This window comes from Lolium rigidum, chromosome 7, assembly GCF_022539505.1.
Source record: "Lolium rigidum isolate FL_2022 chromosome 7, APGP_CSIRO_Lrig_0.1, whole genome shotgun sequence".
Lineage (NCBI taxonomy): Eukaryota > Viridiplantae > Streptophyta > Magnoliopsida > Poales > Poaceae > Lolium > Lolium rigidum.
Window position 1 is genome coordinate 121,670,286 of NC_061514.1, and position 11,075 is coordinate 121,681,360.

Below are 11,075 nucleotides of genomic sequence, written 5' to 3' on the forward strand. Positions count from 1 at the left end.
TTTCATCTTATGGGCCGATTGGTGAGTTCCACAGGCGCCTTTGTGTACCTCGTGTAAGAGCCGATTTGACTCGGCTGGTCCCAAACATCTGAGAAGTAACCCTTCCAAAGTCCTGTAGAACATGTCATCCCCGATAAGGACGTACTTCATAGCCTTGTACCTTATCCGTTTAGGTGCCCCCCGAGCCGAATCTTTCAAGTAATTAAAGATATCGGCTCTCCAGTAATCCGGTTCCGGGAACTGTACTCGAACATCGGCTCCATCTCGCTACGTCCTTGTAGCTCCGACGCCATCCGTGCGAGATCGTTTGCCTCAGTATTCTGCGACCTCGGGACCCAATTGAAGTTTAGGTACCTAAATCGTGCCATCAGCTCACGGCATTGCATCCATAGTGGGAAGAGCGACTCGCTCTCACATCTGTATTCCTCCGTGAGTTGGGAAATCACCAATTTGGAGTCTCCAAAAAGTTCCACTGCTTCTGCCCCGGCTTCCAATAGCAACTCCATTCCCTTGCGTATTGCTTCATACTCAGCGACATTGTTGGTGCAAGGGGTAGGTAGCCTGATGGAGAAGGAATATGTTGCCCCCCGGGGCGATACGAGTAGAATGCCGATGCCGCAACCCTCCTCACAAACCGATCCATCGAAAAACATGGCCCATGCTCGCACGGACGCTGTCTGCTATATCGGTGTTGATTCGTTCAGCAATAAGATCGGCCAACGCTTGTCCCTTGATCGCTTTCGCAGGCTGATACCGGATATCAAATTCCGATAATGCAAACATCCACTTACCGAGTCGGCCTTTCAGCACAGAGCCGACGAGCATATGTTTGATGACATCTGATTTGCATATGACGACAATTTCCGCTGACAGCAAGATGTGATGAAGCTTGGTGCAGGTGAAAAATAGGCAGAGGCACAACTTCTCGATCTCAGGGAACCTAGTTTCTGCATCCAACATTCTTCTGCTGAGGTAGAAAACAACTCTCTCCAGACCATCATAAACTTGCACCACCACTGAGGCGATGGAGGTGTCGCCTATCGACAAGTAAATGTAGAATGGCCTGTCTTGCTGTGGCGGCACCAACACGGGTGGCTTCGTTAGATACTCCTTAATCTCGTCAAATGCTCGTTGTTGCTCTGCCCCCCAGCGAAACTCCTCATCAGATTTAATTTTTACCAACCCCATGAACGGCTCAATTCGTCCTAACAAATTGGAGATGAACCTTCTGACGAAGTTGATTTTGCCGATGAGACACTGGAGTTCTTTCTTCGTGGTAGGTGGCTTCATTGTTCGCACTGCCTCCTGACTTTTCAGGCCGATCTCAATTCCGCGTTCATGAACCAAGAAACCCAAGAATTGACTGGCCGTTACACCAAAAGCACACTTCTTTGGATTCATTCTTAGCCCGAATTTTCTAGTTCGGTCCAGGACGTGTCGCAAATCAAGTGTCCTTCCACTGAAACAGACTTGACTACCACGTCATCAATGTAAATCTCCACCAACTTGCCGATCAGATCATGAAAGATGTAGTTCAGGGCTCTTTGGTACGTTGCGCCGGCATTTTTCAGTCCAAATGTCATGACTACATATTCAAACAAGCCCACCGAGCCTGGTACTCTGAATGCAGTCTTGTGTATATCTTCTGGAGCCATGAAAATTTGATTATAACCGGCATTGCCATCCATGAAACTTAAACCTTATGACCAGCAGCCACATTGATCAACGTCTCTGCTACCGGCATTGGATACTCGTCCTTTGGAGTGGCTCTATTGAGATCCCGAAAATCTATGGCGACGCGCCACCGGCCGTCCTTTTTCTCTACAGGTACGATACTAGAAATCCACTCAGCATACCTGCATGGCCTGATGAACCCGGCGTTCAACATTTTCTCGATCTCTTTCTTGACTTCTTCTAAGATTTCGGCCTTCATCTGTCGTGCTCGCTGCTGGAACGGCCGAAATCCTTTCTTCAGAGGGAGCCGATGCTCAATGATGGTCCTGTCTAACCCGGGCATCTCTGTGTAATCCCAGGCAAAGCAATCTGGGTATTCTTTCAACAAAGCTATCATTAGGCCCCTCAGATGCGGATCTAACTTTTTGCTGATAAATGTTGGTCGTGGCTTATCCCCAGGACCAATGTCAATCTCTTCTAGCTCATCAGCCGATGTAAACCCATATCCTAGCTTTCCGTCGCCTGCTAGATCAATACTGAAGACAGGCAGAACGTGTGGTGAGGATAATTTGGGCCGATTGCTGGAATCGGCCTCCTTTTCCATTGCATTGCTCAATGAAGGTTCACAACTTACTTGTGCTCTACTACGGGAGGGAGTCTCCCTACTACGACCACGTGACATGCTTGAGGTGAGATCATTGCTTTTTATTTTTTGGGGCCGATCGCAGGGATCGGCTTTGCCACGTACGTCCATTGACTTTGGTCTTGCTACTCTGTCAGGCCGGTGGATAAGACCAGCCTCACCCCGTTTTTTGAAGCTTCGATGCGCTCATAGCCGTCCAAACTGATTCCAGAGCTCGGCTCTTGGTCGTTTGCGTACCAAATATTCATGCCAGCTAATGAGATCTCGATCGAGTTGCATGAACGACCTCCACTTCATCTCCATCCCACTGTATCAGGCATTGGTGCATTGTGGATGGAATGCAGCAGTTAGCATGAATCCAATCCCTCCCTAGCAAGACAGCGTAGGTGCTTTTGCTGTCGACGATGAAGAATGACGTAGGGATGGTTTTTCGGCCCACGGTTAGATCCACGTTCAGCACACCTTGCGCTTCTGATGCTTGGCCGTTGAAATCGCTTAGTGTGACGTTGGTTTTGATCAGGTCTGCGTTAGAGCGTCCCAAACGCCGTAGCATGGAGTATGGCATTATATTGACTGCCGCTCCCGTGTCAACCAACATCTTGCTGACAGGCTGCCCATTGATATAACCTCTTAGGTACAGGGCCTTCAAATGTTTGTAGCTCTTCTCTCGTGGCTTTTCAAAGATAACTGGCCGTGGGCCGCAGTCAAACTGTGCTACTGGCACTTCTTCGGTTCTTGGAGCGCAAAACTTCGACGGGAGTATGAACACCATGTTTGTGCCAGCCGATGCCTTCACATCGGCTTTTGCTTGTTTGGGGCACCATTCTTTCTTTGGCGGATGCATCTCCGTCTCCAAAGTCTGCTGAATTTTCACAGCCAGATCAGGTCGCGCCTTCCTCAACGTGTACAGGTACTGCGCCTCGGCTTCCTCCAAGTTACGTAGCCGCTGAACCCTACGTTTTTGGGAATGACTGAGTCCATCAGGGCACCACCTTGGCCGGTGGTATCTATCTTCTTCTTCATCTTCTGACTCCTCGAAGTCTTCCACTCGAGATGACTCAGCTTGTTTGTTCTGAGATGGGAGAGGCCCTAGACGCTTGTACACTGAAACCTCACTCGCGCCCTTCTTCTGCTGTCTACATTCCGGGCAGTTGTCGATTGTAGGCAATCGGCTCATTCCTGAGTCCCAGCAATGCTTAAAGAAAGGACAATCCCGGTGACTGTCCATGTCTTCCTGCTCTCTTGACCTCCCCTTAGCGCGATGCTCATATCCTTCGTCGTCTCTATCATATTGACGATATTTCCTGTTGTCTGCATCAGACCGACGATATCTTTCGTCATCTATGTCGTACCGCTGGCGTCGGTCGTACTGACGCACATATTTGTTAAGGAGATGCGCGGAGAGTGGTCGTTGGTACCGCACGTTTCTTACTTGTTCCTCGGTGAGGTACCGTCTGTCATCGTATTGGGGCCGGTCGTGTGGATCGGCCTCCTTCTTATCCTTGCCACGGGAGTGACCGCTTTCTTCTTTATCCTTGCCATGGCGGTCTACAGGCCCTGCCATGTTAACATCGAATGAGAAACCTGGCTCGCACCTCGTGGAGTGATTGAGTTCCACCATGTTGACGCCAGGAAACGGTTGCGTGTCCACTTTCATGGCAAACTGACCGAGGATCAGACGGCCTTGTTCTATCGCCATTTGGAGCTGCCGACGCAACTCTTTGCAGTCGTTGGTGATATGGGTGAACGAGTGATGCCATTTGCAGTACGGTCTCCCGTTCATTTCTTGCGCCGTAGGGATTTTATGGCCTTCGGGTAACTTCAGCTGTTTTTCCTTAAGCAATAAATCGAATATCTGCTCAGCTTTGCTTATATCGAAGTCAAACCCTTTTGCAGGCCCTTGTTGTTTCACCCATTTGCAGGACACGGGAGCTGCCCCCCGAGCCCATTCACCCACGGCGACTTCCTGATCTTCTGCAAAGTCTTCAACTTCTTCTGTCTCGACCAGGCCTATCGGGCGTTTGAATTTGTCTTGGTACAATTCTGGGTGGCGCTGCTCATACAATGTTAATTTATGTACCATGTGCGCCAGTGAATTGTATTCCACTTGGAAGGCCAGATCCTTGATCGGCGCTGCGAGGCCCAATGCTGTCAGATCGACTGCTTCTTTCTCAGTTAAACGAGCCGAATAACATCGGTTCTTGACAGTCCTGAAATGCTGAATGTATTCCGACACCGTCTCTCCCCGCTTCTGCCGCACCTGCGCCAGATCGACAATGCCAGCCTCGGTAGCTTCTGAGTGATATTGAACGTGAAACTGCTCTTCCAGTTGCTTCCACGTTCGAACTGAATCTGGTGGCAACGAGGTGTACCACCCAAAAGCTGGTCCTATAAGAGATTGCGCAAAAAACCTCACGCGTAACGGGTCTGAAGCTGAAATCATGCCTAACTGCGCCAAATATCGGCTTACATGCTCAATTGAGCTAGCCCCTTCTGATCCATTGAATTTTGAGAACTCACGGAGCCGATACTTGGGTGGCAGCGGAATCAAATCATATTCATTGGGGTACGGCTTGGAATAGCCGACAGTTCTCCTCTTTGGCAGGATGCCGAACTGGTCTCTCAGGATTGTACTGATTTGTTCCATGGTATGAGCTGCAGGGGCTGAGCTTTCATGACTCGTTCCGGTGGCATATTTAGCTAGTCACGCCTGTTTATCGACATCTGCTCCAGACATCCCTCCTGCTGCAATCTGGTTCGTGCGCGCCCAATTATTGCAGTCCGGCACGTATGTGCACACGTATCCATGTGGGATCTCTTTAGGCGGCTCATACAGGAATTGGCAACCGCCAGGATCACCTCCAACCTTGTAGACGACGTATGCCGGTGAACCCTGTTGCTCTGGAGCTGCAAGCGTGAATGGCAGTTGCGGTCTGGTGTGGAACGGTATCTCTCCCTGGTGAGTTCCTAGGGCAGGCCCTGACGGAGAGTACTGATGCTTCATGATTTCCTGAACCACGCGAACCGCAATACGCTCCAAAGTGTTCACCAGGCTCTCAGAATGACGGCGTAGAGAATGAGCCACCATGTAATTAACTTCCTGGCGCAGAGCTCTGGTACGTTCCTCCGAAGGGAGAGACAAATCTACTTCATCGAGAACGCCTTCGGGTGAGAATCCTTTAAACCTAATGCCATGTGTACGGGTCCTTTCGAAAGAGCCGATGAGATCGGCTTCGAAGAGAGCTTTAAGCTCATCATATTTCTTCTTGTGATCTTCAGGCAGATCTTCGTACTTGACTGGTTCGTCCGACATCTCAGCTGCGGATGTTGACGTAGTTGCTGTAGAATGTCCCACCGGGCGTGCCAGAATGTGCTGCCTGCCAAAACCCACCGGCGAGCAGCGACGAGCAACACGGAGAGCCGGGAGGCTCCCAGGACTGCTGGTGGGCCCTGGTCCCTCGGGCGATGGCCCGCAATGCTCCGGCACACGTCCTGGCGGTTGCAAGGGCGTGCCACCTGACCTATACCTGGTCAGGAAGGTGTTGGATTGCTTCGATTAGTTTTCTGCATGGCAGACACGTAAACATTAAATGAGCCTCGATCGGCTCCCAGGTTACCCTGTGAATCGGCTCAAAGAGCCGATTAACCCATGGTTCATATTGGATCTATGATAACATGGGGATCCTGCTTTATCAATACCAAGTTAAATTGATCTACGACAGTTTAGGGTTTTCACCGCATAACCGGAACGTCCTACGCGTAGTTGAGCCTGGCAGATACGAAAGATAACAGAAAACTAGTCCTAGAGGAGGCCTAAAAACCAACATGGAGTCGATTCCCGGAACATCCCTTCTTGGATCGGCAAACCATACCTTACGCACTACTGGATCATTCAACCCGTTTGCAAGGCCTAACTATGCAGATATCAAACTAAACCTTGAATAACAAGGAACAACCATAACAGATCAGATCTACTAAATAAAGATGAAGCAAGATGCTGCCCTAACACCCAAGATAGGCGTAAAGGCAGCTAGATATTGAGGGGCAGCATAACTAAGCAAATATATCAGAAAAGTATCGATGTAAGCCCCAAAACATCTATGATAAACAGTGTTACTCGCCATCAACAAGGCTTCAGTACGAGCAACACCAGACAACGAATAAACTGATATCGCCTAGATCGCAAGATGCGATCTAGGCAGCATGACGCTAACCCGGAAGAAACCCTCGAAACAAGGGGTGGCGATGCGCCTAGATTGTGTTTGTTGTGAACGTGATCGTCCTCCTTTCTCAATAACCCTAGGTACATATTTATAGTCCGTGGACTTTCTATCTTTGGAATAAACCTAATTGTATACGAACCAAACTCTATCTCTTAATTCTAAACTAAAACGTGATCTACTATAATGTACAGATACACGGGCAATCTAGCCCAACTTCTCGCACGAGGCCGATTCAGAAACACTTTATGTGTATATCCTCCAAGCCCATCTCAATTACGGTCCATCTTCTGATTTGGCTAAAATCTGGTGATACACAATAACACATCAAACTACTCACACATGGACGCAAACAACATCATAATAATAGTATGAATGGAGTATGAAGGATCAAACAAGTACATGTGCAACTCCGCACTAGGGTTTGGAATTACAACGAGATGAATGAACGTTATGGTCACGATGATGATGAAGATTGATGCCAAGGTCGTGGTGGTGAATCCCCTCTACGAATTCCCTCTCCAGATCCCTCACGAAGGTGAGGTTTCGTGGTTTTCTTGTGTCTTTGTATCTTTGCTCTCTAAACCAATTGCATGGGGTGAAAGTACTTGACGAGACGAAGCTGCTGACACATCGTAAGGTCATCCATACAAGAGGGGATGATCGTACCAATGATAGTTAAAACCTTTGTGAATGCCTCTTCGCAAATTATCTCTTTGGCTTGACACCTGGGTGCAAGGGTAAATGTTTGGAGTATTTATTGCCTCCAATAGTTTTGTTTATGCCCAAAATAATCTCTTGAATTGATTTGTTCATCAACCTATTTATTTATGGGATCCTGGTAAAACAAGCAAAGATAAAAAAAATGTCAAAATCCTAACACTACTTATGCAAAAACATAGGAAAAACACTATGTAAAATGTGCTCATCAAATTGCAACTCATAGGACTCAAATGTACAAATCGCGATGCGGCTCGGTTTGGTTTTGAACTTGAGTGAGTAGTTAAGAATTATCAATTTCATATGAATAATAAAGAGTTCAAGGAAATTTTGTTTATATTCACGCTCATGATCTTCAATTATCGATAAATCTCATAAGCCGAGCAAGCTTATTTACATCGAAGGTAACAAATGAGTCTCACTTTTATTGGATTGAGAGAAGTTGCATTGCTCATGTACTACTCTATTCTGGAAGGAAGGATAACTGATTACAAAGGCGCAAATAATTAACAGGCCGTGTTGCTGAAGTAAGAGTAACTGTTAACCCGCTAATCGAGATCTGAGCTCCCCCAGCGCCATACCGGACTGCCCGGGAAGTCACTGATGTTCAGCACATCGGGGACGCTCAGGAAATCCTCAAGCATATCATCCTGCAGCGTGGTCGCGTCCAGTGCGCCGGCTTCGGCAGCAGCATTGCTCTGTTCTCCATTTCCAGGCCCGACAACAGTTACGTCCTTGATCTCCTGCTCCCCATCGTCTGTCCCCTGGAGGCAGCTGTAGTACATCTTCATGAGCTCGTCGATGGAGTTGCGGTCCGCCTCAGCAATGCCGTCGATGCCCGGCAGTGACACCAGCTCCCTACCACTGCCACCATTTCCGCCCGCGCTCTCGGTGCCGACACCGCGCTTTCGCTTGTCGACGTGCAGAATGCGCTCCGTGTTCCATGGACCATCAGCGACGTCCTCCTCGTCGTGGTCGTCGTCGTCGAGTGGTGTGATCTGCAGCGCGCGCTGCACCTGGCGGTCGAGCGCCTCCTCCTGGGTGATGACCCTGGACCAGGTCTCGGCGTCCCGGGCGCTCATCCTGTGCTGCAGCCGCTTGGACTGCCACACAAGCTTGCGCATCTGGTCGAACCGCGGGCTGAGGTGCTTGATCACCGCGCTCAGCAGCGAGATCTTCCACGCCTTCTTCAGGTCGTGGGGCTTCCGGTACGGCGGCGGGCCCTGGTGCGCCTGCGTCTCGCCCTGCAGGCCCCACCACACCTCCTGCCCCGTCGGCCACCACGGCGGCGGCAGGCCCCTGTCCAGCGGGAAGCTCCGCTGCGGGGGCTCGCAGTGCTGGATCAGCGCCGAGAGCAGGGACCCCAGCGTGCTGTCCTGGATGTCGAGGAGCCCGTGGAGGAACGACGCCGCCGCCGCCGGGCTCTCCTCGAGGTCCGTCGTCCCCGTGCCGCCGCCGCCGCCGGCCAGGGCAGTCGGCCCGGTCCGCTCGAACCCGACGTCCTCCTTCCACCAGCCGCGGAGGCTGTCGGAGGAGCCGGACACGGGCACGCCGGCCTCGTCCACGATGCCGTACACGAACCCCCGCGCGTTGCACGCCTCCATCATCCGCAGCATGTGCCGGAGGACGCCGTCCTGCGCCCGGAGCATCGCCTTGCGGCGGTACCGCGACTCGGGCGTCTCTGGTAGCTCGTTCTGCGCCTGGGCCAGCGGGTCCGAGCCTGGCCACTGTGTGTCGGCTCGCCGGCCGTGGCCCGAGCTGCCCTCCAGCTTCATGAGAAGCATTTGGTCCTTCCACATGCGCTTCTTCAGGTCGGCGATCTCGATCGACTCTGCACCTGACTCGGACTCGCTGAACAGCTCTTCGTCCTCCTGCAGCTCGGGTTCGGCGGCAACGACCACGGTAAGGTCGCCCTTGGCCTTGCCTTTGTCCATGGCTGGCTGTGGCAGCTGCTGCAGAGCGGGAGGGTGGTTCTCATTGCTCGGGCTTCCCATGTGAAAATGGCGGCGATCAATGTGTAGCGGCACAGGACGGCCGATCGGATATGGCATTGTCGCGTCGAATTTATACGTGCTCCAGAAGGATGTAGAAGAAGGTTTTCTGCGGGTGTGGCGGCGCCTTGCACTCGTCCTAGGGATGCGAGTCGCGGTACACCGAAGCGATGGCGGTATTGTTCGCTCTATACTCCGTAGTTCTCGTTGGCACATGGTTTTGGCCATGCCTCACAGCATCTCCAGAAGATCCATATATTTCCCCAATCTGTAAAAAAAACTGCTGGTTTAAGTTTTGGGCCGAAAAAATGCTAGAAACAGACCTTTCAATTTAGGTGTGACTATTTCTCAGAACAAACTTCATTCTCAGATAATGTTATCAAACCTAAGTTGTAACTCATGTTGCCACTGTTAATTAGCATAAATCACAAAGCAAATCAATAGTCTAGATAACTTTTCTTAGAGCATCTCTAACAGAGCCCGTAAACACGCCGGAACCGTATTTTTCCGGCCGATTTACGGGTTCAGGCTGAAAGTGGCGCAGAACAGAGTCTGAACTCGCCGTCCGGCCTGAAAAAAGGGGCCCGAAAATTTTTAGACTCGACCCCTACTAATACAGACCAAAGGGTGGTTTACAGGCCTAAAACTGAACGGACTTCTCCAGCACCGCCGTCCGTACAATCACCTCCAGTCACCGATTTCTAGCTGCTTTGCTAAAATTATTCGACGACGACCAAGGTCGTAGCTGCAGGCGAGACGTGCGGCGGGCGGACAAAGCTGGCTATGACGCGGCGTGGTGGCAGATAGGGTGCGGAGCGCTGCTGCATACGCGCGTCTAGCAGCTAGCAGCTAGCTGCTGCATACGGGCCAAGAGCAGCTAGCAGCTGCATACGCGTATGCGCGACCAAGAGCTGCAGGTAGGCAGCAGCAATCAATCAATCTTGCGACCCTTATGCATCAATTTCAGGTGTAAGCAAGGCGGAGCGGCAACAGCAATTACGGTTGTGTCCGGCCGCGTCCGGCCGGCCGGCCGGACCTGCGCCTTGTTGAGCCGTGCGCGACCGTCCTCATTTGACCCTTAAGCTCGCGGCTGTAGTTGGGGCCGTAGTCGCCGGTCTGCACGGGAAAATCTAGGCAGCGGTCCGGATAGTTTTTGGGAAGAAGATGATGATTTTTCGAATATTTTATTTTTTTGGTTTTAGTTTACGGGGTCTGTTCTGCGCCAGCCGTTTTGCAACCCGTAAACACGTTTTCGGAAGACTGAACTTGAGTTTTTCGGTTTGCATTTTTACGGGCTCTGTTAGAGATGCTCTTAGTTGCATCTCCACTAACAACTGAAAAAATCCAATTGTAACCTAACTTGCAACTCATATGCACGAATCACGATGCTATCCAACGATGTAGGACTTGACTGAGCACGAGCTTAGTTCTCAGCTAGCTGGGAACTAGCAAATCCCTTAAAATTTCGTAAATAAATTTGAGGGAGTCGGTAGATCCTCATCGCTGAGAGGCCTTGTCGCGAAGGAAATTCTAGGCATGCGTGGACATTTCAGCTCGCTTCCGTCCTCCCACCTCCGCCGCTGTTGCGTGTCGCCGCAAATCCCGGGCACGTCCTTGCTCCCTACGCCTTCTCTAGTCGCTAGAAACCCGTCCTCGCGCCGCCACACCATTCCCCCACTCGCATGAGGCCGTCCTCCGCCCAATCGACTGGATCTCACCCGCTGTTGCCGCTGCCATGGATCCCGGTCGGACTTCAAGCGCACCGGTGTGGTAGGCTCGCCGCCGCCTCGCTGGTGTGCGAAAAGGTCAGGGCACCGCTGGCAATCG

General features: G+C 51.1%; 1 protein-coding gene across 1 annotated transcript; it reads right to left on the reverse strand.

The window, feature by feature from the left end:
- Positions 1-7,805: 7,805 nt before the first annotated feature.
- LOC124670515 (ETHYLENE INSENSITIVE 3-like 5 protein) lies at positions 7,806-9,251 on the reverse strand. Its single transcript, XM_047207006.1, has one exon. It carries the CDS (start codon positions 9,249-9,251, stop codon positions 7,806-7,808), a length of 1,446 nt encoding a protein of 481 aa, XP_047062962.1.
- Positions 9,252-11,075: the final 1,824 nt, after the last annotated feature.